This window comes from Fringilla coelebs (genome assembly GCF_963513975.1).
Source record: "Fringilla coelebs genome assembly, chromosome: 17".
NCBI lineage: Eukaryota > Metazoa > Chordata > Aves > Passeriformes > Fringillidae > Fringilla > Fringilla coelebs.
The window spans coordinates 7,443,658-7,470,807 of NC_140043.1; the positions used below are offsets into that span (position 1 = coordinate 7,443,658).

Here is a 27,150-nt window from a genome sequence, read left to right on the forward strand (position 1 = left end):
GCCTGGGGCTGTCCCGGTGCCCCCCCGCAGCGGCTTCGGGGCCGGGGCATCTCCAGGGTAACTGCTGCCCTGCTCTCACCCGGCCCCGGCTCAGACCCCTAAGGCATTTCTATGATATAGGAAAGAATCGGGAAAAAGATTTTCTACAGCATCTTTGATGTTTTTTTTTACTTGTACAGGACAGAAACTTCCTGATGTGTTATAGGAAAGGTCAGACAGTTCCCACCAATGATAGAAAGGGAGGCCCTTCCAGCAGTGTGGGAGCAGACAGGTGAGTGGGTTTAGTTCACTCACCAGATGTAATGAAACCTGAAAGCCTCCTGAAGCTTTGCAATAGAAAAGGTCTGAGTTTATTTTTCATTTAAAAGAATAATGATGATACTGATATTTTTTATATTAAAAAATACAGTTAACAAAACCAATTATGTTAAATAGATCACTCTTGTTTAGAGAAACTTTTCCCCATGTGACAGTCCTTACAGGAATGACGGGGCTGCAGTGAAGAACATATCAGCACTACTGCGACTTGCTGGACTTCAAATGCTCTGGTGACAGGATCAAAAGGGACAAATACAGGGACCTTCTCCACTTGCAGCCGTGCTTGTGGCTGGCACAGCTCATGGTTGTCCTGAGGGGCAGTGGGTGGTGCAGGACCAGTTGCTGCTGCTCTCACACACAGCAGTTACTGAAATAGCAGATGGGTCAACAGTTGCTGCTCCTGCAAAGTCATCCAAAAAACAAAAAGCCTCTCCAAAAGGGCTACAGCTGATGTTACTTTCCTAGGGGGGGTTAACACCAAGAGGCAACGTAAACAGGCAGACACAATTGCTGCCGGCTGAGGCGGCTCCCGTGAGGCAGCTGCAGACCCTACTGGGCCACGTGTGACCCGAGTGCTCCGACGAGAGGAAGGCTCTGAGGGTGACTGTCCCTGCACCCCTCACCATCGGTGAGCAGGGATGAGTGGAGGGGCAGGGACTGGCTGCTTTCAGAGAACCAAATGCTGAAGGTGGCCAGGCCTCCTGTGGGTGACCTGCACTGAGCGGGTGTGCCAAAGCAGCACCCACTCCCCAGCAGGGTTCTTGTTTTGCCATCAAGTCTGAAAGGAGAAATGATCAGACCCCTCAGAGGGCTGTGCTGCAGTGTCTCACAGCCAAGTCTGTCCCCGTGCTGCTCCTTTGGTGGCAGGAGCTGTGCCCAGGGAGCGTGTGCTGCGCTGGGGCACTGTGGAGGGGGTGTCAAGGAGTTTGGCACATTTTGAGCAGATGTTGTGGCCTTAAAACTGGCAGCTGGGGCTCTGGGATGCTGCCTGGAGCTGCTCACAGGGTGGTGGCGTCCATTGCCAGGCCATTCACAGCTCCTGTGAGCTGTACCAGGGACTGTGACACTGATAACAGCGATCTGGCTTCTCTGGACATCAGCAACTGCCTGTCTTCAGGGGATGGATGGATGGATGGATGGATGGATGGGTGGATGTCCGCTCATTTATTTAAAGATCTTTGAATGAACACAGCTGAATGTTCCTGCTTTTGTAATGACTCTGCAGCTCTGGCTTAATTAATGTCTGGAGTTCATGGAGGCGTTCCCAGGACTGTGAGAAATCATCTGGTCCTTCCCCACAGCCCCCAACGGGTGGGACACTGGGGTACCCCGGGTGCACCATCAGCTCGATTGTCACGGTGCCGCTGTGCCGTGCCCTGGCCGGGGGCTGCAGGACGGCGCTGTCGATGGCGCTGCGGATGCTGCTGACAGACATGTTCCTGCCCATGGTGCTCAGGCCTATGTAAATGTCTGGCCACCTGCAGCCAGAGGAGGGAACACTGCTGTTAATGCTAAAGAGGCAGGCAGAGAATTGTGTTACATCCGGTGGATTAGGAATCAAAATTTACCTAAAATTTAAGATATAAAATTGGGAGGAGTTTAAAAAACTTTTAACTATAAACAAAAGTAAAACTAGAACTTTTCCTGATTGAAACCAGGATCCTATTTCAAGCAGCAGTTCTGCAGGGACAGCAAGGCCCAGCACCGCCCCAGCACTGTCTTTGGCATCTGTGAGCTTACAGGTGCATTTTATTGTCCAAAAGTCAAAGAGCAAAGCTGAACTGAGAAATGCCACACAATCAAAATAAATTAATCCTGAATAATAACCCTCAGCTAAGTAGAAACAAAAGTGACTGAAATAAAATGGCAACTACCTAGCTAAAGAAGCCTTCTGCCAGAATATATCAAAGAGCCATAATAGCTGGACAAAATGTTACTCCTAGAGGACACCACCTACATGCTGCTTCTTAGCTTCACACAATTCTTTGTTCAAGTCTGGTCGCAAGTGTCAGTTCTAAGTGTGGCCTGGACGAGTCCAGGAGAGCTGAGCCACTGCATGTGAGGGCAGAATGAAAATGTTTTTAGAAGAAATCAAGGCTGGAGCCTTTACCTGAATGATCACAGAAGAGCCCAGCTCAGCTGTTCTTGAGAAGGGAGAAATACCAGCCTGCTGCTGGTGTTCAGAAACACTGACACACAAAAAAAAAAAAAAATCCCAGAAGACAATGTTTCCAGTGGACTGAGGAAGTAATGACATCTGCCCCAAAAGACAGGTGACTGCAAGGGTCTCTAGTGAAAGGCCTTTACCCCATAAAACAGTCTAAGCTTTTAAGAGAAGGATTTTACTGGGGGAAGGGATGAGCTTTTAGGGTTTGGCCTGAGATGCAGGACACTGACAAGGCTGTTTGCTTACAGCAGTGATCACCTGCTGTGGTACTACCAGCTCTCAGAGCTTATTGCTTCCCTTAACAAATACCTGCTTCTAATTAGTCTCATTCCTGCTACTTAAAATCCTTTCTCTACTACAACAGGAAGATGAAAATTTAGTTCTTAAATGCTTTCCTTAGATAATACTTTTAAAATTCCAGCATTGATGCAGCATTTCTCCTGGCATTCCAGATGTCAGGCTGACTCAGCTTCACTAGAAAGGCTGAGAAGCATACCCTGAAAAGAACATTCCTTTTCAAGTGGAAAGTGATTCATCTCTGTTCAAACAAAACTTCCTAAGCCCTTGTGCCCCTGGCACTTCTGTGGTCTTCTTCCTCTAGAACCTTTCTCTAAGTCCAAAGAGGAAAGAGAAAGATGGTGTTCCACTTCTGAAATATGCTATCAGGAGCTGATACAATCTTCATGTTTTACTACAAGAAGGATGAGTAATACCTGTCTTACCTTATTCCATGCTTTGTAAACACATCCACTGTGTTAAAAGAATCTTCTTCTACTCCCAGGTAAAAGTCCATCAGGGATGGTGGAATCCAGTCACAGTTATGAAGGCCTGGCTCTATGGGGACACGTGTGTACTTAATCCCATATTCCTCTAACACCTCTGCAAACACATGCCTGACCTCTGTAAGCAAAACCAGAGACTGCAGTCAGGAGTTGGATAACCAGCTTCTTGTGTCCCCTGCAAGATGTTAGCACATCCTTTCTGTGTTTAAGAAAACAACATTCCATTTGGTTTATCTTCTGCTGAAATCCATCTCTATGGGAGTCACCTTCTATACTGCAAGCATTTCTCCCTGAACTTCTCCTGTAGGTGCCTTTCTTCCTTTCAGCACTGAGCCTTTAGTCCAGCCCCCCTTCTGAGTGAGTGACTCTGGTCTTAGAGTGCACCAGAGGTGGCTGCACTGTCAGGAACAAATTCTTCATCAGGTTCTTGTACAGCCAGAGCAATGTTATCTGGAGGCAGTCAGTACTGGAGTGGGAAAACCTGGATACTTTTCTCACTCCATTTTCCATCTCTGTACAACAATGACTTAATATTTGCAAAACAAGGACAGAAGATCCATGCTCATCTCTAAAGCTGAGACCTGCAGTCAGTGACTGGGGTGGGAACACAACAGACAGAATGGAGTTCTGTAGCATCTGAAAGAGCCACCAGCTATTGCAAGCTCTAACACTCCAGTTTAAACTGGCCAGTCTGCTGCTGGCTTTGGTCTGCCTCCTTCAATGTGGGTGAGAACATGGAATTAGGATGCTGAGGAGAATTCTGTCCTTGGAAGAAGAGGTGTAACCTTGGCCATTTGTGTCATTAATGCCCAGGTGGGAAGGCCCAGGGCTCCAAGTGGAGTTTGGGTCTGGGCAGGACTGTGGGCTCAGGTGGGAACATTCAAACTGCAACAACCAGCAGGTGTCTCATGGTGGGGCTTACTGCCCAAACAGGGAGCTGTGACAGGGGGAGTTCCCTCTGAGCTGACTCACTTGCTTGGTGCAGGAGAAGAACATTTCCTTCTTACCTGGGAGGACATGCACGTGCTGGTGCCCATCCATGTGAGGAGGTAGGTGACCTGTCAGCTCATGGAACAGCTCCACCTGGGCCTTTAGCTCCTGCTTCACCTGTGCAGCAGAAAAGGGTCAGAGCAAGGCCTGGCAGAGGCTGAGAGCAGGGGAGTGATGGGGCTGCTGGGACCCCACTGAGCAGGAGTCAGGAGCCAGCTCTGGGATGCAGGATGTGCTGTGGTTGTACAGGGATGTGCAGCACTGCTGGCCTACCCAGAGCCTCCCTTGGGCATGGGGCTCTTTGTGGTACTGCTTATGGGGATGGTGCTGATGGAGATGTTCTAAACACATAGGACATTTGAACAACCATTTCTGTTTTAAATGGATGCAGTTTTGATCACCTGAACATGTTCATCCTAGTTCATGGGGCAAAAGCAGTCACCTCCCTAGAGAACCAAAACTTCTCACAAGCTGCTGAAAAGCCTGGTACCTGCTTAGGACTTTTCTGTCATTTGCTCTTTACTGATCTCTAGGTTCTTTGTAAATACCTGTTCCAATGCCCCTTCTACCTCCTCAGATAAATAGTTAACAGTGTATACAGGCACTGAATCAGGGAGGAATGGGTTCTCAAAGGCTGCAGAGCCTTTGGCAGAATGAGGCTCAGGACCTAAAAGCCAGCTCAAGCTGCACAGGCAGCACAGGCAGGGTTCATCTTTAAGCCTACTCATAGCTGGAATCTGGGAAAGGTCCTCAGCTGTTATGTGCTGGGATAAATGCAGGCTGATTTGTATCAAGAAGGCAAGTTGTACAAGCTGTATGTGGCTTTCTCCTACCTCTGACATATTCAGGAGACCTTTTGATAGAGCTGTTCTGAATCCCATTTTTCCATGGAAGAATCCATCTTGGTTGAGCAGAGAAGAGTTTGTCTTGAGCACTTCACACACAGGGGAGCCCTCAGAGAGGTTGGCATGCAAGCCTATTGGGATATTGTATCTGTAAGAGAGTGAAATATCTGCCAAGCTTTGCACCTCCCTCACTGTGGTCAAAGAGGGGGAGATTAAAGTGTAAGAACCAGACTGATCTTAGAGGTGTTGCAGTACTCACTGGAGTACATCTTTGTATCTCTGCTCTGCCAGAAAGGATGGCAGAGTGACCCCAACCAGAGCAGGGCATCTCCAGGTAACAATCCTGAGCACTCTACCCAGAGCCAGCCTGTGAGTGCCCAAACCCTGCCCCCATCCTGGCTCACAGCACGAGGTATCTTGGGCTAACTGCTGTAACTGCACTCCAGGAACTGCAGTCACTGATGACCAACCAAAAAATCCAGATCTTGCAGCTTTTTCTAAAGTGCTCCATTAGCCCTTGCTAGGTGTCCCCTTGGATTGTTCACCCTGTTAAAAATGGTACATTTATGAGACACGTGAGTGTTACTTGATGACTCCTGAAGCTGCCCTTAAGTAGAATCAAGTAGAATCCAGTAATTCCTAAATAAACAGTGCCCAAGGAAGCTGTTATGGCAACAGCACAGGCTACAGGTATAAATACAAGGAGCTGCCTGCAGTGGCCAGACTTCTGTCTACTGCAGCAATCACTCAGTGAGTGGCAAGGCTGAGCTGTACAGAGCAGCATCTCCCTGGCACAGCCAGAGAAGGATTAGTGCAAGGAGGCCCACAGTGAAGTGTAGAGCCTTGCTAAGGAGTCCCAGGGGTATGTATGATTGATTACCCAGTTGCATGCTGTAAGATTCTAAAAAGAAAAAAAAAAAGGAACTATGGAGCTGGTGTGGCTGCAGAGCTCCCCTCAGGGCTTAGCAGAGTGCTGGTGTTTCCTTCTTGGTCTGTGCTGTGGATTCCCCTGCAATGAGAACAGGACTTGTACATGTTTGGATTTGTGCTGGGTCTCATTAGCATTTCTGGAAATCCTCAGAATCAGTAGCCAAAATGATGCTTTGAAACTTTTTCCAAGACAACCCGTGGCCTCTGGCTGACCCAGTGAGTGGATGACAGAAGTGCAATGTTCCATCTGTGCTGCCCAGTCTGAGTCATGGTGCAGAGTGAATTTCAAGACAACAAGTCTGCGATGCTTTAAATCCTTCTTGGAACTTCTGCATGGAGCTGTTAAAAGCGGGTGTGGTCTGTCCCTGACACAGCCCTTGTACCACGAGGAGAAAACAAAAACAATCTCCACTGAGGGAAAGGGTGCAAAACTGAGACATCTGAAGCTGCCTGGTGAAACACCAGCTCACTGGAGACAGGACTGTGGATGGATTGGACCAAGTCAGAGTCATTTAGCTCATTCAGGTCCTGAGGCTTTGGCCCTTGAAGGACTGAAAGCTTTTTTTTTCCTGGTGCATTCAGTTGCTAGATACTACTTCTCAAAGACATAAATGTTAGGAGTCAAATTGTATGCACAGCTCTGCAGAACAAAATTAGTCCATTGTGTGATTAAGGAGATTGAATGTTTGTTTAATGGAGCAAAACAGCTTGTGGAGAAAAAGGTCCTCTCTTTTCTGATCTGGTGATTTCTGTGCAGCAGGGCCCAGTTGTTTCACTGATGATAAATGTTCATCATAGCAGGGGCCTGAGCACATGAGCACACCAACTCCTGGTTGACACAAGAAGTGGAAGGTGTGTCACTGGGGGTGACAGGCTGCAGGGCAGAAGGGTTGCTGTGGCAGGAGGGCTTCCCCTCCATCCTGTGACTGGCTGGGCACCCTGCACAAGTCCAAAGGCAGAGGGGAAGCCTGTGGTTTTCTCTTGGTTTTCTTCTAGAAATCCACCCCAGCTTCTTTATTCTGCCTCTGGGAAGCTCTTACTGCCTCAGCTGGAGTATTATTTGTACCACAGCCAGTGCTGTTTGCGAGAAAAAAAGGATTCCTGTGTTACCATGAATCAGCAGATGGACTTTTTCTGTTGAGTACTCTCTTTCTCATGTGTTGTGGGAGGGCAAGAAATGAACAGCTGAGCCTCTCAGCGTTGTCTCCCAGGAGCATCAAATGAACTGCCTTCAACTGTGCAACGCCTCAAATGCTGTGAGGGAGGCTATTTCCAGGAGAAGGCAAGTCCCTCTGACAGGTGTGGGACACCAAGGAGCCAGGGGCTGCACTGAGGAACATGAGAGCAGCTCCTGGCCAGGGCTGAACCCAGCCCCAGAGCTGGGGAATGTGCAGAATGTGGAAGTGCAGAGAGAGCTGGCCTTGTCCTTGGGTAAGAGGAGACCCTAACTGTAACATTAGAGTGTGTTTCAGAGCTTTGCCTAACACCAGCTGAATATCTTAATAGTTTTCTTGTGGAGTCAGTCCTGGTTTGACAGACTGTGCATGCTGAGGCATCTGGAGAGGAACTGCTTATGTTTAATGGCTCTGGGATAGAGGCACTGAAAGCAAAAGTCAAAATGCTGCACATGAGAAACTTGTTCAGAAATATTCATCTGTGGGAGATGCACAGAAGAAGGCATGCTGGGGAGGTTGTAACGATATGGGGAGAAGGACAGATCAGTGGGTACAGCAGAGTTCCACTACAAGCTTACAGGGAGGAAAGTCAAGGTGTGGGAATATCCTGAGAGGGCCCACTTTTCAGAGCACATATGATTGTTTCTGCTACAGAAATATACTTTGCAGTTGCCCACATCTTTCAAAAGACTGAAAAATAGCTGCTAATTTGTTGGCTGAATTACTGAAGCAGAGACCAGCAGCTCAAGCAGCTTACATAGCATGTGATGCTGCCCTGGGACCAGAGCTCAGCTGTTGTGGGTTTGGCCTCATACTCCTCTGCCCAAGCCCTTTCCAGATGGGACAGGGTGAGCCCTGCTGGTCATTAACTGCTAATTGCTCACACAAGATGCAAAATAAAAGGATTGGCATTGGGCTTCAGGCAACAGTTTAGTTTCTGTACACAGCTACCACTGCTGAAACAAAATTATGTGAAGAATCTACTTGGTGTCCCCAAATCCTTTTTGGTGACTCCTTTAAGCTGCAATGACCCTTCCAGTCTGTTTGGAGAGGCCCCTCTGTGTCTGCAAGTCTGTCCCAGTGCCCCAGGGAATGCAGAGATGAAGCAGGATTTAGCACGGGGGTTCACTTCACTCCTGATAAAGCCACAGGACGTTGGCTACAGGTGTGTGCTCCTACAGCAGGAGCAGCATTAGACTGAGCTGCTTGGGAACCTGTGGAGAAGAGACTCAGGCCATGGAGGTCAATGCACTAGAGAGCTGTTTGCACTGAAAGCTGGCTGTTACCTCTGTGGGTCTCTTCTCAGCATTCCTTGTGGAGGCGGGGGAAAAAAGGAGAGACTTGTGCAGGAGGAAATATCCTTACAGCAGGTGCTAGAAGGAATTCACCCTGGAAAGATTTCTGAGTCAGTGGGCCCAGTCCAGTTATCAAAGAGAGAGGAAATACAGTCAGTTAAACTGCTTAAACTGCTTCCTTTTCAAGTAGTTGCTTGTTTTGCCACTCGAGTGCTCTGAACAAATGTCTCTGCTGAGGCAATGTGCAGCTGCAATCCCTGTTCAATGACCCTGGAGATGGGCACTGCACTGAGTCACTCTGCTTGGTGGGTGAGTAACAGCGTCCTGGGTCCTGCCTGGCCATGCCACAGGACAGTTGCAATGGCTGTGGCAATTATGAAATTTGCCAAGCACTGTTCCAATTGCCTTGCTGAAGGCTGGATGTTCTGGCATAAGCATGGCACTTTACCCTTTCCCTTAATGGGTAAACAGATCCCAGCTTCAACAACCTATTGTATAATCCAGAAATTTGTATCATCCAGGAAACTGCTGATCATTAGGTTTCAGCCCAAGTGTGACTCAAGTCAGAGCCTCATGTAAATATTTGTATCTCATCATCTCACTTCAGTGAACACCCAAGTGTCTGAAGCCAGAAAAAGAAGGTTTTGAGTAAAAATGTGCACTTCTTACTTTCCTCATGTTGGCATTTGTATACTTCCTCACACACTTTAACCATTCAGTAATATCTGTCTTTCATCAAATAACATATTTTCTTGCTCTATTACTGCTAAAAACCTATTTCTTCTGCCAGAAATGCTCTAAAGCCTCTGCAGTGTTGAGCTGGTGCTGTATCATAGCTTAGGGACCTGGGTTTCTGTTGTAATTACACCTTTGTATCCAGTGCAGCTCCTGTGTCTGTAACCTTACGTCAGTAAAATGGGCTGCTGCCAGTAAAGTCAATATGATCTGGGATTCTAGTGTAAGGCTTCAGATTGGGTCCCACCCCTATCCAAACAGTTCAGCAGAGGAATTGTCTGCTGTGTGATTAACAGTCACATACAAGGGTTGATGAGAAAGCATGAGAGATTTCTAAATTAGTCAGATGTTAACTGGGAGGGTCAGAATTAAGTCACAATTTACACACACATATTGCAATTAGTGTTGATGGGAAAGGAAGTGAAAACACAGAGAGTAATTAAGTGTGGCTTTCTTAGATCCTTCATGTACCCAGATGTTGTGGGGGCTTTGGCTGATGTTCAGTATTTAAACTGCAAAAAAACACCCAGGAAGACTGAGGCTGAGGTGTTCTAAAATATGTCACTCTTCATGACCTATTTGGACACAAATGGAAAAAGGTCCTAAGGCTCAGTGACACCTGAGTTGTTTGATGTAAAGGGGAGGGGTGGGAGGATATAGCAGCAAACTGACTTAGATGTCTCTATCTCCATATTTCTAAGGAAAAATTAAGTCATCTCTTCATTTCAGGTTACAAAATAACCCTCCCAGTTTCTGGGAAAGGCTCTGGAATAATCACCAGGAAGTCTGGCTGACTTCAAGGCAGGGCCTGTTAAGTAGAAAATTGAGATTATATTATATGGATAAGCAGGAAATCACAGTCAGTTAAGGCCCCATAAAGAGAAAAGTTTTGAGTTACTGAAAAAACCCTCAACCCACAATGGCAGTCTGTTCTCCCACCTGCTGCTCTGGTTATGTTCTGCTCTGGCAGATGCTATCAATAGGTTTGTCATTTGGTGATGGATCAGACCTCTGCTGAAACTTCTCTGTTGCCAGAAATGAGTGTGCCCCTTCTTTCAGCCCAGTTGTGACAGTGGATGAGGAAAGCCCAAGGTGCTGAGCCTGAATGTTAAGGAAGGTGTATTTTTTACTGCTTAGTTCTGTTGTTCTGCAGTTGGCTTGTGTTAGAGCTGCTACAAAGATCTGCTGACTATCATCACATGTCTGCCAAGGCTTTTAATCAAGGCTCAGGGCAACAGATGGCATACCCAGAAACTACAGAATTATTGTGAAAATGAAAGGAAGAAAGAAATTTCAGAGGAACTGTGTTCCTTTCTGAAGGATGCCAAGTCCTAACATTGTAGGGCAGCATGAGGTGCTTAGGAAGGAAAACTTGTCTACTTATTAATTAGCTCTGCCTGTGTCCAATTAACTTAAAACCAGGTGAGGAGTGAGAGCTTAAGACTTGCAGCTACAACCAATCATGTAATAGACAGTTTATCAAGAAGCCATAAAAGCAGTCCATCGCTCTGACAATCCTGGCACTATGTGTGTGAAAGACCAAATTCCACAGCACTGGAATGTGCCCCAGGAAAGGACAAGCTAATTGCTTCAAGCCTCTTCTCTCAGCTGGGGATAGATCCACTCTTCCTGCTAACGCCACTGGTCAAGGCTGAATAGGGGAAGACAAACATGAGGAGAAAAAAAAACAACAGGCAGATTTTCATCCCATAATAGAAAAAAGCCTCAATATTTACAGTGGGATGGGAGATGTCACCAAGCAGGGGAACGAGAGAATAATATTGGCAAGGCAGTCAAACAAGTGATACTTTCCCATTTCTGCACCACAGGATGAGGAGGACTCAATGACATTTCTAGCAAATCTGACCTATTGGTCATCTGTGTAGAAAGAGTTTGCGTCAGCCTTTGTGACATGAACAAATATCTCAGGGGTGACACAGGGCTTTGTTTACACACACAGGTGCCAATTAGCAGCAGCTGAAGCTGGGCTTGCATTACAAGATGAGGAAACCTCTTCTCCACACCTGCTAATGCTCCTGCCATGGCTGGGTAGGGCTGAATAGACCTGCAGAGAGTTACACAAATGAGGAACTGTAGAACCTGGGCTGTTGATCTTCAGAGCTGGCAGATGTTCCCAAAGCCACCCTGCTTATATGCTCAGAAACAGATTTAAATCCATTTCATTCACATTGACAATTCAAAATTACATTTCCCCCACACCCATTCTCCTCCCCCCAAAATCAAATAATCAAATTGTAGCAGCAGGCTGCAGCCTCTGCTGTCCTCTGCCCTCCAACCTGGCTTTTCACACCCATATCAGCTGCCAGCACCAGTGTCATGACCTGGATTCAAAGATGCTTTTTAAACCCCTGATTACATGGCCTACTTCCTGGCTATGGAAATGAGGCCAGGTGGATTCTATTTTAAAAGCCTGCTAAAGACCATGGCTAAAATAGCTGACAACATTACCAGACCACTGGGACTTAAAGGGTTTCACAGTGCCTCTGTGGCTGAGAGATGTGCTGGCTTTATCTCTGTGTTTTATGTTTCATTTACTACTAGGATTTTAGGAATCTTACTGGTGTGGTGCCTCTCCCCTTCTCATTGCCAGGCAGTTTCTCCCTCGATGTTTGTGGGGAACCTCTAGCCTTTTTACAGACCAGATTGCCACTAACACAGCACCCTGGCTTTCCTCCACTACCCTGCTCCAAAGAAGATACAAGCAATTTCCAAGTACCCCTAAAATCACAGCAAACTGAGGAAAGATGCTCAGTGAGAACAAGGTCAGCAGGACTCTCATGAAACTCTTCCCCACAGCAGCTGCATTTGAAGCATAAGGTTTCAGTTTAGTAGTAGCAGTACAGCTCCTTTCCTTTTCTGCTTTCCCAAATTGTTTCTCAACCCTGATGTTCCCTCTTTCAGGACATATTCCTGCTTCCAAGCACCTGCCCACATCAGAGCTGAAGCATTAGCTGGGTTTTACCTCCTAAACACAAATAATTCTTCTTATTAAAGGATTTGCTGGACTAGACCATGAGACTGACACATAGCATTTGATCCACTGCAGAGCTAACTGTGCCAGCAGCCCCTGAAGTTGGTGAAGAAGTAAAGGTGGTAGGTACAAGGTATTGTCCCTTTCTTTATGTATGCATTTTTACAGATATGTTTATCAAGCCTAGAATTAATAGAAATATTGATGTGCTTTTTTAAAAAGGTTTACAGGGTGAGGAAAAAGTCAAGGTTTCCAATGCCCAGTTTTATAAATAAGCCTTTGCAGAATCACACCTTTGCCTGATTCTGCAATGAGCCTGGCTGACCTTGTGTTCAGCCTGGGTGAAATGGATCAATTAAATGAGATTTAAAGACTTGTGCTTTTATGCTCTTATAGTTTTAGGGGTAGCAGATTGGTCTGAGTATATAATGTGCACTTTCCTTCTGATGATGCATTTTTAGAAGTGTGGAAGGAGAAAGTCTGAGAAACCCAAATTCTACTAGTCAAATAGTGGAAATGGCTTCCTATCCTGAGGGGGGGGGGGAAATGTGCAGTGGCCAGTTCTAGAGAAAGACCATTACTGGTATCAGTTAGCAGATCACTGGTTTTACTGTGAAGAGTCTTAGTAAATGTGTCTGGATAGTTTTCCTATACCAGCCTGAGCTATGATACAGTGTTTATTCTGGGGCTGCGAAATACTAAATTTTCCAGGCTTGGTTTTTTGTGGAGGCTGTCCACAAAGGACCTAAAGAAAGTAGCTTACCTCCTTGCCAGCTTGGCAGCATCTGCTGCAGCACTTCCGTTGACTAGAAGGGACACGTTAGATACCGCACCAGCCAGGAAACAGTCCACAATGCCTTGGTTTCTCCGAGGACAATAGCCAAAGTCATCTCCAGTTACTATTAGCTTCACCTGAAGCATCCTTAGATGTCATCCCTGGCAAAAAAAAAGTAAAAGGAGGTTAAATCGGAACACTCGGCAGCCTGCAGATGACAGGCAAACAGGAAAAGAGAGGCTTACCGCGGGCGAGCCCAATGGTGACTCAGCCCCTGACTAACTCCTGCTCCACCTCAGCCCGCCGCTGTCTCGCAGCTCGCTCTGTGGCAGGATTTGCGTGTGGCCGGCGGGCTCACACCATCCCCGCCTGCTCCTCCCCGAGAGCCCCAGCCGTGCCCTCCCCTGTGGGGGCAAACCCTTGCTTGCACTGTGTACCTCTGGCGATGAGGAGCGTGCGAAAGCTCAGGGACTGGGTGGAATGATTTATTCGATCGAGGGTGCGTCAGAGGGTCAAATTCCATTCCCGGGCCCACCCTCGCCCGCGGTGCCCAGTGAAATGGCACGGGTGCGGATCACCTGAGGCAGCCCTGCAGCCGTGACGTCTTTGCGGCCACCGATCCCCGGCTCCATCGGGCGCGGCCAGAAGGGATGCGGGCCGTGTCCCAGGGGAGAACCGGGACGGAGCGGCCTCCGGCGGCCCGGCCTTGCCTTCCCGCTGCGGCGGGAGGGCAGGGGCCCGCCAGCGCCCCTCCCGCGCCCGGGGCGGTGCGTACCTCCGCTCCGGGCCGATCCGGGTCCCAGGGCCGCCGCCAGGTGTGGGCGGCCGCGGCCGCCGCTGCCCCTGGGGGGACGCTGGCCCCGGCGGCGGAGCTGTGCCCGCGCCGCCCGGCCGCGCATCCCCCCTGCCCGCGCTCCGAGCGGCCCCAGGCGGGAGCTCCCGCGGCGAGGCGAGCACGGGGCGGCCCCGCCGCGGCGCCGGCGCCTCCGAGCGCGGCGAGCACCGGGGAGGCCCCGGCGGCGGCCCCTGGCGGCGGCGGCCCGCAGCGCCGCACGGCCCGGTACGGCCCGCCCGGGGGGACCCGCGCCGCTCTCTGTGGCGGTCTCTGCTCCAGATTGCCGAGGTGACACCCGCCTGTGGCGGAGGGTGGGACAAGCGATTCAGTTCGTGCTCTGTGCTGGCTTCAGCGCAGAACTGCTGATCCCAATGATGCCGTGGATGTATAACCCTGCAATCAGGGACCGTCACAGTAGCCACTTGCTTGTTTCCCCCCACCTTGGTTTGCTGGCAGTGTACACTCAGTCTGACTTCAGAGCAGCAAACCCTGGCCAGGAGGTCCCATGGCTCTTGGTGCTGGGCTAGAGAAGGGCAGGGAGGACAGACAAAAGTTTCACAAAGGGCAGCTTCTAATATGTTGTCATTCAGTGCTGGATGCCAGCTAGTTCTCCATCAGACTGCATGTAAAATCTCATTTGTCCTGGCATTGAACTGCTTTTTCTTACTGCAGAAAAGCTATTCTGGATCTACCAGAATGAAAGTGCCAAGTACTCAGCTTGAAATGGAGAGTGGAAGATACTGTTAGCTGGCATTTTTCACCTGTGGAAGAGGATTAAATTCTATCTAAGCAGAACAACCCCCTTCTTGGTCTGTAGTGTTATCCCAAAACATTCACACACTTCTGATATTGCAGGAGAAACAACACACAAAATGTTTGAGGTAGGGAGAATGGCAACTCAAAAAGTGCCATGCTAACATGTCCATGGATCCAGGGTAGCTGTCTTGGTGTTTGCTGTAACTTGTTCCAGGAAGCAGGGATCACACTGGGACTGGGACTCTTCCATGGATGACGGTGATTTTCACCTCTGAACCTGTGGCAGCTTGGAGGTAAGTGCAGAAACGGCTGACAAGCCAAGCACCAGCTTCTCGGAAGAGCAGCTGGAGTGAAATGGGTTGGAAAAGGCTTTAAGGGTCATTTCTGTGGGAATGAGCTGACAGTCCTGCTGCTTAATTCATGCATAAAGAAACCACAGCCTCCAAGTGTCTCCTTTTTCAGCAGAGCTCAATTCCTAAAAGACAGCCCATGCCTATGCCCCAAAGTCAAGGACATGACTTGTAGGCACAACCAGAGACTGACCATCCTCAGCAAAGCAAGGACCATCAGTTTGGAGAGAGAAGCACACTTCAGCAGAGGAAATTGCACCCTGTTCACACCTGAAGTTTGAAACATCTGTCTGGGGGCATGAACACCTGCAGGAGTAATGGTGTTCCAGGTCTGTCTCCTAACAAGGAATTTGGAATCACTGAGTTGAGGTAGGTTGCAGCTCTCTTGATCTTTAGGCTCTCATCCATTCCAGTCCACGTAGCAAACTGCTACAGAACTTTGTTTCCATCAGCCTAAGGGCACTTTGAGGGGCAGCTAAATTTTGGATGATAATTTGTAAGTTTTTTGTATTTTGATACTTTGAAGGAGAAAAATAAAAGCAGAATAGGTGATAGCAATATTATTAATGGTGGAATTTGGTTCCTAGGCTGTGCTCTCCCTATAGGCCCCAAAATAGGCAGCACTGGGAACATGGAAGACTTCCCTGTATCAAGAGGGGACATCAGCTGTTCGTCACTTTCTTACTCTTTCTTGCTCTCCCCTGCTCATGTAAATGAGCAATGACTACTGGAAATGATGGTGAGAGCTGGAAGACAGCCTTCTGCCTCTTCAGTGAGATTTTCTCTTAGAAAAAAATTATATTAAATGAAATTCAAAACAGATCATGCTAAAATGCTGTAGACAACTTGCTAAATCTTCATTCAGGCAATTCCTGTGAGCTTTTCTGTCATTTGGTAGTTATATGGTTGTGTTACAGAAAAGTTTTTGATGTTCTGTAAAGGCTTTCAGTGCCCTTGGCATTTCAGAGGGGATATTTGTGCACCTGCTAGTTGCTTCCCCTTCTGGGAGATGAACGTCACAGCCTGCCCACGTTTCCCAAGAGGCTTCACTTACTGATGAGTGCTGTTACTGCAACAGCTGAAGTCAGCACAATTCTGAAGTAATGTCATGAATCATAAAATAAGCACCTCCTTTCTTTGCCAATGCAAACTCTGGGGTTTTCTGCCTCTTTCTAGAACTGCCAGTGTTCCCTGACTCTGCACAGGTGAGAGGCACAACATAAGAATCTTAGACAAAGATTGGCTTCTCAGCCTTCTTAACCCTAGTATGCATTTAATGCTATTAACAGTAACATCCTTCTTAAATATTTAATGCACTTCCTGGAGGCTTTTCTGATTTTATACCTGTTTATCCAGCTCTCCTTCCTGCTACTGGAAGCAAATATTCCCCAGGAAGCAAACCTTGCCCCTGTGCCACATCCCCTTAGCAGCAGTGCTCCCTCTGCAGCCTGCACTCACAGCTGGCTGCCAGGATAGCCAGCTGACCCCACAGAGCCCAGAGCTGAAAGGCAAGGCAGGCTTCCCCTGGACAGTCTCTTCTCTGCAGAAAAGACAGGCACATTGGCCAGGATTCTGGTGGAGCTGCATAAGCTAGGACATGGACTAAGGAGAGGCTGCATCTTCCAGCTTAACTAAAACAAAACACAGCTCTACCTCAGCTTAGCTGCAAAAGCCAGCAGAAGCCTTCACCATCCTCAAGTTCTTCACTGCTTTTGAGCTTGAAATTTTTTTCTGTGAACTTTGAGTTAATCAGTAGAAATGCAGAGGTTTCCTGTATTTCACAAATGTATTTTCCAACAATTACTGCTTCCAACAAGGCATCTGTTTACATGTTGATATAAAAAATGTGTTTTCTTTTTCCTGTTCCCTTGGCTGCAGTTAGTTAGTTCATTTGGGGTTACAATGGTAGCACAGCAGGACTTTGTCTTTTCCTTGCATGAAATTTTGTTAAAAGTGTGAACTCTAAAAGGCATTGAAATGAGACAAAGTAAAATCCATTTTTTAAATGAAAAGATGAAAACATTTTCTTCTCTGTCCCAGCCTCAGAGGATTTGTAAATCTTTGAGGTTCAGTGGCTTCTGTAGAAATGCTTAAACTACAGTTTTTCATCCATAGAACAGCTTCCTCCATCCTGCATCAAAAAGGGTTGAAACCCCCAAACTCTGCTAAGAGTGAAAGGCTTCCCTGGTTACCATGTGACACAGCCAGGCAGTACCTGTCACCTTCCTTCATGCATGCTTGAAATACCTGAATTTACACCAGCACAAAATAATGCCTGGCAAGGTGTGTGGTCCTAGCAAGGTGGCTGAGAGGCAAAATTTGCCATTGTGACCTTCTTATTAACTTGACACTTGGCATTCAATTATGGAGGACTGCTAAAAGCACCAAATTCAAATCCCTCCTGATGCACCTAGCAGGCCTCTGGTCCTTGGTGATACTTTGGCTCATGGATGGTGAGTTTTTATCCACTCTCCCTTTTTTCAGAGGGCTGTTTTCTCTCTGGTGCATTTCCTTCACTGTCTACTGTGTGGTAAAAACTAATATTTGAATATGAACTAAATTACAGCATCTATGACTTCTAACTGGGGTTGAGATGACGTAAAGCCTGCACATTCCTTTTCCAGATATCTCTTTGCCTGATGTTGAGGTCTATTAAAATAGACAAAGATACCTGGTCAAAAAAGAGTTGAGATGGGGAATATTTCTCCTAGACAATTAAATGATGGGTCCAAAATAGGTACTGTTTAACTGTGCACATTAATAGCTAAACCTAGACTATCTGATTCCATTAACTCTTTGATTACATCAGGAATTCAGTTTGACCTCTCTGAACAGATGTCTAGAGGCGTCTCAAATCCCATGAAGAACTAAGTTATTTTAAAAGCTGCCTGAACTGATGTAACATATATTGCATTTTTACATTCTTGTTCTAAAATAGAAGCTAATCATCAAAACAACAATTCCCATCCATGCCTACAAATTCGAAATAACTTCCTCAGCTTCAACTTACACTGTCTAAACAAAAACAAAGTTATTGATTATTGCAAATGTTGATTAGGAGTCATTAAAACAAATTAAAGATACCAGAGGCAGGTCCTTATGTTAAGGGGGAAATAAAAAAGAATTAATGCAAACATGGATAACACCTCAGCAGTGTCACTACACAGGAAAGTTCATCTGGCAGATCACTTACAGTGATTGTTGTCAACTCCCAGCATCACTGAAACCATGTGAAAAATCCCAGTGGATGGAATGGAAATGCAGATTAATTCCTTTGGGGTTCTGAGGGGAGATCCCCTGCTCTTGAAGGACAAGCATCAGGCAGAAGAGTCGCTGAGAGATGGTGACAGTGACAGACACATTGCCAGGACTCTGCAGGACTTCCCAGGAAACCCTCTCTACCTCAAAGTATAGAAAGAGAAGGCAGCAATTAAAAAACATCAAATCTTCTCCCCCAGATGAAAAAATCTTCAATTTAAGGGTATATGTTAATACTTTTTTTGTCAAATGTCTCCTGCTTATTTACTTACTCTGCTTATTCTTACATTATGTTTATATCTACTGAATTAAAAAATCTGAGCAAATTATTTTGGTTATCTAATCTTTAATTTAGGCTGAGTGATAAGAAACTAGAATTCTAGAAAATTTTGGCAAGCCATTTTTTGTCACTTGGATTTCTCCCTGGCTGACACATTTTATCATTATTACTCCTGTTCACTGTTTGTATGAGGCTTAGGGGTCACAGTTAGAAGAACTCTGTTGCAAGGCATGCCAGTGGAGACAAATGTTTCATCTGAAGTGAGGTTTATAACCAGCTGTTCCTCAGTGTGGAGTGAAAGAATGAGACAGAAAAAAAGCACACAATCTTTGCAGATCTGATTGTCTACAGCTACTCTGTTGAGTTCAGTAGAGTTCATCTTTATAGACATCAGAGAAGGGACCAGATGCAGAGAAAAGGTAATGGAAGAGCTCATGTGGGCTTGTTTCTGTATCAGGTACTAATGGCTTCAGAACTGTCCCTGTCTGTTTTGCCTAAGGTTTGTGCTGGTCTGAGAAAGAGCCCAGGTGTTGCTGCAGTGTTCTCCATACATCAAGGGCTGTCTATACCAAAAGATGCACCAGTGTGTTTTGGGGTGTGGATCACGCCCAGGAGTTGCCAGCTCTGCTACCTTAGCTGTCAGTAACTGCTCCAGTCATGCAAAGCAAACAGAAAGTTTAAAGCCAAAGGAAGTTTAAACAAAGGCCAATATAAAAACTGTATCATTTTTCTTTAATCTGTTGCTTTGGGTAAGCATACAGCTTCTGAAATCTGTGCCACAGATTTTTCATTCCTGCATGTTAAAAGCATTTGGCACTGCTCAACCATTTTTTCAGGGAGGGCCAGGTTATAACTATAGCTGCACCTGAGTGGAAATGGTAGGAGTTTCCAAAATGCTTGAAAATCAATTGTGCCTAAGGATGGGGGTGGGGGGGTGGTGTTTGAGTGATTGAAGGCTTTGTAGTTACATTTTACATTCTCCCCTTTTACAGCACTGTTGAATTATTTTGTTTCTGTGCATAAACAAGAATCATAAAGAGATTCCCATCACAAAAAGCTGATGTTCCCATGACCAAGGTGAAGCCACATAATTTCTGAGGCAATTTTACCTGGAGCTTACAGCAATCTACCAGAAACAATAGAGGGCCCTGTGGCAATGAGGTGCTTGTTAATTGCCGTGGGTGTTAGGCATTGATGGCTCTTTGCTGGCAGCCGTTCTAACCCAATTATGTTTCTAAAGTGGGACTGAAAAGCATTGTAGGGAGCACCGTGTAAACGGCACTAAATGCACTGAGACTGAGCGACCTCCCAGAAAGACAGACAGGTGCCAGCTAAAGCCCCATATGATTGATTTTCCACGGCTAAAATGGCAACCACAGACATCTGGTTTTGCCCCAGTTATAACAACAGAAGCAATACTGGGACGGTGAGTTTTGTTTCTCACAGAAAAGAGCAGCATTCGTGTGCAGGGGTCTGCTCCCACCCAAGTGTGCCTGTGGCCTCGAGTGGGCTGCCACCTCCCAAAACTGAGAACAGCACAGGATGTCTCCCAGACCCAACCTGCCACTACCTACAACTCAGGCTGCCCTGGCAGTGCCAAGCACCTCCTGCAAGCTGACATCAGGAAACTGGTTATTGTTGTCTTAGTTAGAACAGCAAGGCTGCTTAGAATGATGCAAAAAATATGGCATTTGACTATCAGTGGGGGAGCTTTTGCTTTTCTGTGAGTAAGGCTTTATACCTCCAGCACTAGGAATTGAGCTTTAAGTTCTGAGGAAAGCACACTCTGTGTGTGTGTGTGTGTGTATGTATAGACGTGCATATACGTGACCTGTGTTTAGCACTTGGGCTTGTTTTAATGCTGGCCTGGCATTTACGTCAGAGATTTTTCTCAAATGTAGGTATAGCTATGGAAAACAGGCCAAAGCCAGCACAAAAAAAGCTAACTATTTGATTGAGTGGTATCACATGGGCAGGAAAAAACCTTGCAGCTTCAGGACTGGTGGAAGAGAGAGTCAGCTGAGCATCTTATGATGTTTGTACTACCCAGCAACACTAATGTGCTTTCTAAATCATCTTGTAATATCAAGTGCAGTGTTTTAGTTCTTTGCAGTTGCAAGGACAAAATACCATTATTACAAAGATGTAAGTCACAGGATGGGAGCCCTTCTGTTTCCTTGCCACTAAGATCAAAATATTTTGCTCCTTTGAATTACTTTGAATTATTCACAGTTTTACAAGGGACTCACACAAGGCTGTGATGTGGTACATGGGTGAACCCCACTGAGCTGTTTCAGAGGTAAAAGAACTATGTAGGAGTTCAAGCGTCCTTTGTCAATGGCTGCCTCTTACTGAGATTTTTTGGGGGAGGTATTTCTTCAGTTTGCAAAACTATGCAATAAAGGACAGTATGTATGTTAATTTATGCAGATTTTTTTTTTTTTTTTACAGAATAGAGTTATAAGAACTTTGCAAGAGATTGAAGCACAGGTAAATTTTGGGATCCAAAAGCAAAAATGTTATTGCTACAGCTTAATATTACAGCAACCATTGGTAGTTCTTCTTTGTGTAATGTTTATGCCATGTAATTAGAAGCTCTAAAAGAATCCAGAATTTACTGGAGCTGTAATGTATTATCATCCAAGTCACTTCACAAACATGAATTCCCTTTGTTTTTCACCACTGTGTTACTTTTCTCTGTGAATCCCCCAAATGGGTAGATATTTACTCCGTTCTTAGAGCCAGAAATGCAGGAAGGAGCAGAGCTAAATGTGCCGCCTGCCAGCTCTGAGCTAGAAGCGGCCTGAATGGAGCAGCAGGGGCCGATTGACCTGACAGTGCAACTGCGGCTCCCCGAGGCTGGATCTGAGCACTGCCCTCACCTGGCTGTGACCTCTGAGCCGGTTTGTGTCCGACACTGCTCTCGCTGTCAGGACATTTGTCCCTCTCTGGCTCTGGTAATAACCGGACGGTCCTACCCACAGCACGTTTCCCGCCAAGGCCCTTAAACAATCCCTCAGCCTGACCTGGCTGTAATTGTTCATACAGCCCAGACCACGTTAGGTGAGATGGTAGCAGTGACAGACCTGGCCTCTCCTCCTACCGTTCTCAGCAAGGGCAAACTGCAGAGCCGTGTCAGCGCTGCCCCGGGGGTGCCCAGCAGCCGGAGGTGACACCGCTCCGGGCCCGGGGGCGAAGGCGCCCGGGGGCGGCGGCAGCGCAGCCCTGACCCGGCCCCGTGAGGGAGAGCGCCCGCAGTTCTCCTTCGCGTCCACACGCTAGGGGGGGGCCGCCACGCCGCGCTCTCTGATTGGTCACTTCTCTCCTTGCCGGTTCACCGTAGCCCAATGAGGACGCGCGGCGGGGTTGGGGGCAGGTGGGGATTGGCTGAACGCGGCGGTGGGCGGGACGGCCGCTGGGCCCGCGCGGGGGAGCGGAAGCGCCGCGCTGAGGGCGGCAGTGGCGCGGGGCTGAGGGGACTGAGGGGACTGAGGGGGCGGCGGGGCCGGCCGGGTGCGGCGCGATGCGGGGCGGCCGCCGCCTCTTCCCGCTGCTGCTCCTGGCGCTGCTGCCCGGGCTGTGCCACGGCAGGGAGCCGGCGCCGGGCGCCGTGACTTGCGGCTCGGTGCTGAAACTACTTAACACCCGCCACAGCGTACGGCTCCACTCGCACGAGGTCAAGTACGGCTCCGGTGAGCAGGGCCTGGCCGGGGAGCTGGAAAATGGCGGGGCACGGGCTGTGAGAGGCCGAGGAAGCGGCCGGGGAAAGGTCGTGCCTAACAGGGAAATGGCGGGGGTGGGCAGGCAGCGAGGGTGGTGGGGAAGGTGGAGGAAGTTGGAGTGTCCCGAGGTTCGTATCCTTGGTGCAGAGGGAAGCGGCAGGCCAGGAATGGGGTGTAGGGATGGGCTGGAGACACGGCAGGGACAGGGGGATGCTGAGGCCTGTGGGACAGGAAGATGTGTCAGCTGCTCTGTGGGCCCTGGAGTCGGGATGTGATAGGGGTGCTTTGCCCTTTCCTGAGGTAAGCCCTGCTCAGTGTCAAGGCCCACAGCAGTACCTTCCCAGTGTCTGTTCTGGCAACGAGGGTGTTGGTTTGTTGGGGAACACTAAGACCTTGATAGTATTTTTGATAAAGGTGGGATGGTGTGAATAGTACCTGTCATAGATCAGATTTTTTTTCTCGTATTCACTATGAACTTTGACAGTTTGCATCTGTTAACACATGCTGTGTTTCACTGCTTCCATCTGAAAGATGATTTGGTACCTGCATTCCTTTTGCAGTCAGTAAATGGACTGTGAGAATTAACTGTCTTGTAAACATGAAGGCATGACAACATTCAAGCGAATTTCTGTAGTTTTCTCATGTCTTTTTGAACTGGGGAAGTGGGATAAATCTTGTGTCATTTAATTTTATTCAAACAGGAAGTGGGCAGCAGTCAGTGACAGGAGTTGAAGCCTCAGATGATGCCAACAGCTACTGGCGGATCCGTGGGAAGAGTGACAGCAGTTGCCAGCGTGGGACACCAGTGAAATGTGGGCAAGCCATACGGCTCACCCATGTTAACACTGGGAAAAATCTGCACACTCATCATTTCCCATCACCACTCTCCAATAACCAAGTGAGTTGGTTTAAGTCTTAAGCTTTTGTACAAGTAGTGCATGCTATTGACAATAGTCTCTCCAGTGACTTGGGTTTTTGGAGAATCAGGCTTGAGTACCAGCTGCCAGAAGCAGTATGTCTGTGCATATCCAGATTTGAGTGTAGGCTTTTCTGCATCTTAAAATGATGTATTTCAGTTCTTGACAGAGGTAATATAGTATGTGCCAGTATTTTACCATACTTTTAACAAATCTGCTTTTTTTTTTTTCTGCACCATTGCTGCTGGGAAGGCTGTTCTGAAATGCTTGGTGTTTTCTAGATGCAGGAGATTGAGTATCTCCCTCAACATTGTGAAGATTGTTCTAGAGCCAGGCAACTAGTCATGTGTTATAACATTAGGCATTCCTGTGTCTATGTTCCTTGGTGATCCAGTCTATTAGTCTCAGTTGTCTTCTTGCTATCCCTATTTCATTTCACTGTTCATATTTTTCTGTCCTTCTTCCACAGGAAAACTGAACTGCTCTTGCAATCATACTTAATTAGAATTTTGTACATATCTAGAAGAGTGTCATTTCTAACTGTAATTCAGCCCCAGAACAAATACTTCTCCAAGATGGAAAATCTCGTGTAAATAATGCCATTGTTGAAAGATTTTTGTTGTTAGTCATGTCAGTCTTCCATCAGGCTGTGTACATAGGTTGTTACATTCTAACTTGGAAGCTCTGACTCTGTGGAAAAATTTTTCTTTCACCATAAGTAAAGTGGCTGAAACAATACGGTTCAGCTCTGTGTAGGATGTCTCAATAATCTCATTATTGAAAGAAGTGATGGAAAAATAACATTTCAAATGAATTGCCTAAGGGAAAGATTGACTCTGAAACCTTCCCTGGGTTTCATTTTTCAGTGTAGACACTTCATATATTGTCATTAACATTGCTGAATGTTCAGCTGTCATTGTGGGGTTTTGTTTTGTTTGGAGTTTTTTCAGCACTTTTTGCTCACATTACAGGTTGGAGTTTGTGGGCACTTTATGTTCACACTGTCTGGTAGAACCTTACTGCTTCTGGCTTCAGTAACTGTTGACAAAGCAATACAGCAACACGTCTTTCCCCGTGCTTGTCTTTGAACTCTGCTGAGTCTGTGGTTGGTGTTTGTGTGTCTTGGAGGTGTTTGCTTACACTTTCACTTCAGGAAGCTTGTGTCTCTAACAGGAAGTAAGTGCCTTTGGGGATGATGGCGAAGGAGATGACCTGGATTTCTGGATTGTGCAGTGCAGTGGGACTTACTGGGAGCGGGAGGATGCCGTGCGCTTCAAGCACGTGGGGACCGAGGTGTTCCTGTCCATCACGGGGGAGCAGTACGGCCACCCCATTAGAGGCCAGCGGGAAGTTCATGGCATGCCTGCTGCCAACCACCACAACTATTGGAAAGCCATGGAGGGAGTCTTCATCAAACCCAGTCTGGACCCTGCAAAACATGATGAGCTCTGAATTGACACAGGATCCAAAATGCTTCGTTTGACTCCAGTGTTTGGAGACGCTAATCCTTGGTCTAAGTCCTGCCTTGCCTGAGTGACTGATTTTCTGTGTTACTGAAGGGCATTAGTTCATTCTAGGAATGCAGCACTTCTGTGGGGAATGGCTTCTGCCAGTTTCGGCCACTGACATTTATTTGGTGAAGTCCTTTCTGAATTCCAAGCTTTATTGGTGAAACTAGTTCATACATCTGTTAGGTTTTGTTGTCGTTTGTTTGCTTGTTACTTTTTCTCGAATTTGAAGGAAATGAAAAAATGAAAGTAATACTTTTCTCTAGTCTCAAGTACAATAAAACTTTGTATTTTGTAATCTTTTTCCAGCTATAATTAAATATTTAGAAACTGATTTCTACATCCTAGTGAAAGAATGTTATTGATGAGGAGATGGATTGAGTGTAGAAACGGAAAAATGGTTCTGAAATACGGTGTTTTTTGAATGATTTGCAGTCGGCTATTCAGTCTGAGTTTAAAAAAGTATCCATTTGAAAATTGCATCCAATGTCTTATGACAGTTTCATTCTGTATTGTATTGGAAGATTTGAAAATATTGTGTGTGTTGGAGTAAGAAGACAAAATTTCAATAGTTTTACTTTGTCCAAGAAATTCAGATGTTCTAGTAATGGTGGTACAGCTGATTGTCCATTGGTAAGGCTGCTCTGCTCTATGAACAGGTGCAGAAAACTGCTGCTTGCTTAATTAATATTGGAATTTTACAGAGTTTCTTGTGGTGTAAAGAAACGGTTAAATTTGGCTTACTTCTGTGTCACTCTACAAGATCAGTATGACAGTCCAGGTGAATAAATAGTGAGGCATACACCTTTGTGGGGCTTTTTATTTGTGAATCCAGAAGAGCAAAAAAAAATCTGAGACAGTGGTTTGGTCATGGATTTCTGACAGAGTGGTATGCACTGGAGTGCTAGCAAGGAATCTTCACTACACAAGTTAAGAATTTCTGTGTTCCTCTGTGAAAAGGAATTCTTCAGTGCATTTTTTATACAGTGTTACTGGAAATACTGATTAAAATTCAAAATACCATGTATTTGTGATTTTTGTCTGAAGATGAAAAGCTCACCAAATCAGTGAGAAAAGTCAGAGCATTCAGGTGGTCTTGTTTCCATGTGTAAATAGTTTACTGATTACGGTGCTCATTAGTCAATCAGTTAAAGAAGCAGGAAACTGATTTACTGCTCTTACAGCTGCAGTTGGGAGCTGCAGTGTTGGTGTTGTGTTGAGAGGGTGCAGTAGGCAGTTGAGTTCAGCTTTACAAATCCAGCAGGCTGCTCTGTGCACCTCATGCAGGAGTGCTGCCCAGGCTGGCTCCAGGCTTTATTTAAGGATTTCCTGCTAGGGAAGATCTGTCCAAACCCTGTGGAACAAGGAACCTCTGTAACAGCATTTCTGTGTACCTTGCTATTTTTCTTCAAAGGAAAAGGTAAGAATGTTTTTCTAGTAATTTTAGTTGCATGTGTGTATTTAAGGATTGCAGGCATTTTGGAGATTAGGTAGAACTGGCTTTTGCTGTTTTGTATTAGAAATAAACTTTCCTGTGATTAATATTTCAGGTTCACTGATACTCTTGACTAATTGCTATTGAGGTTATAGCTATAAAAGGATAACTATTTAAAAACAAAACAAACCTGCATAAACAAGCTTTTCCCTTATTAAGGAGAGCTTTTCTTTTGAAGGTGTTATATATAGAAACACAAAAAATGTGACGGTATTTGACAGGAGGAAGAAATAATCATGACAATGAGTTCTCTAAGAGCTAAAATGCTTTGTGCCTACACCAATGGGCTTAGTGTTTGAGCACCTGTGGAAGACTGAATTGGCTGAGAAGGGGTAGAGCTGTGGGGCTCATCTTGGTCTGTGTGCCAGGTGTTGTCCCCACCCAATGATTGTCTGTGCCTGGATGTTTCTGTCCCTGGCAAAGGTGGTTTTCAGTCTTATTTATTATGCTTGAGTGGGATCTCACTGGACCTTTGGCTTTCTCTTCTGGATTTGAACCAAATTGGTTTGGTGAGGCTGTGAAAAATCTGGCTTTTAGTCCTTATTGCTTACTTTCTTATGTTCTGTTTTGAAAAATATTTGTACCTTTTGTTCCTAAAGAACAAGCTGCCACACGCAAATATACCCATGAATGCCTTATTTAAAGACGTGCTCAACAATATTCCTGTGAGCGGAGTTTCCTCCTCGTCTGATTCTGACCAAAGTGTAAAAGTCATTTAGCCTTAATATTTCACTTGGGTGTGTGTTGCAATAGTTGGGGGGATTTCGTTTGGTTGGGATTTTTCCCCCCAATTTTTATCGCTGTAAGTGGTGGTATGAAGGAGTCTCAAATGAGGCTGTTTGAAGTACATCTTACTTTGGAAAGGTCTAATACAGTACATCAAGAACTATTGGTACCCCTAGCATGCTGAATTCTGGCTACAAAAGTCATGTTAATGTAGGAAGTGCAAAAATTATAGCGTTGAAAAATGATGGCTTGTGCTCCTGTGCAAGTACTGAGATTTCAGAGTCTGATTCAGGTGTTTT

The 27,150-nt window shown here is 46.4% G+C and overlaps 2 protein-coding genes across 5 annotated transcripts; one reads left to right on the forward strand and one right to left on the reverse strand.

Moving 5' to 3' along the window:
* Window positions 1-340: 340 nt before the first annotated feature.
* YDJC (YdjC chitooligosaccharide deacetylase homolog) lies at window positions 341-13,942 on the reverse strand. Of its 4 annotated transcripts, none has more exons than XM_084217245.1 (6): window positions 13,780-13,942; window positions 12,993-13,165; window positions 5,091-5,250; window positions 4,275-4,374; window positions 3,208-3,385; window positions 341-1,796 (listed from the first exon to the last, which is right to left on the reverse strand). In XM_084217245.1, exons 2-6 carry the CDS (start codon window positions 13,148-13,150, stop codon window positions 1,487-1,489), a joined length of 906 nt encoding a protein of 301 aa, XP_084073371.1. In that variant the 5' UTR covers window positions 13,151-13,165; window positions 13,780-13,942; the 3' UTR covers window positions 341-1,486. The 4 variants fall into 4 exon arrangements, with proteins under 4 accessions (XP_084073371.1, XP_084073372.1, XP_084073373.1 ...); XM_084217246.1 differs by lacking the exon at window positions 13,780-13,942 and adding an exon at window positions 13,583-13,742; XM_084217247.1 differs by lacking the exon at window positions 13,780-13,942 and adding an exon at window positions 13,250-13,386.
* A 7,975-nt stretch (window positions 13,943-21,917) lies between these two features.
* On the forward strand, window positions 21,918-25,979 carry SDF2L1 (stromal cell derived factor 2 like 1). The gene is made up of 3 exons (XM_084217352.1): window positions 21,918-22,175; window positions 22,907-23,103; window positions 24,296-25,979. Exons 1-3 carry the CDS (start codon window positions 22,007-22,009, stop codon window positions 24,572-24,574), a joined length of 645 nt encoding a protein of 214 aa, XP_084073478.1. The 5' UTR covers window positions 21,918-22,006; the 3' UTR covers window positions 24,575-25,979.
* Window positions 25,980-27,150: the final 1,171 nt, after the last annotated feature.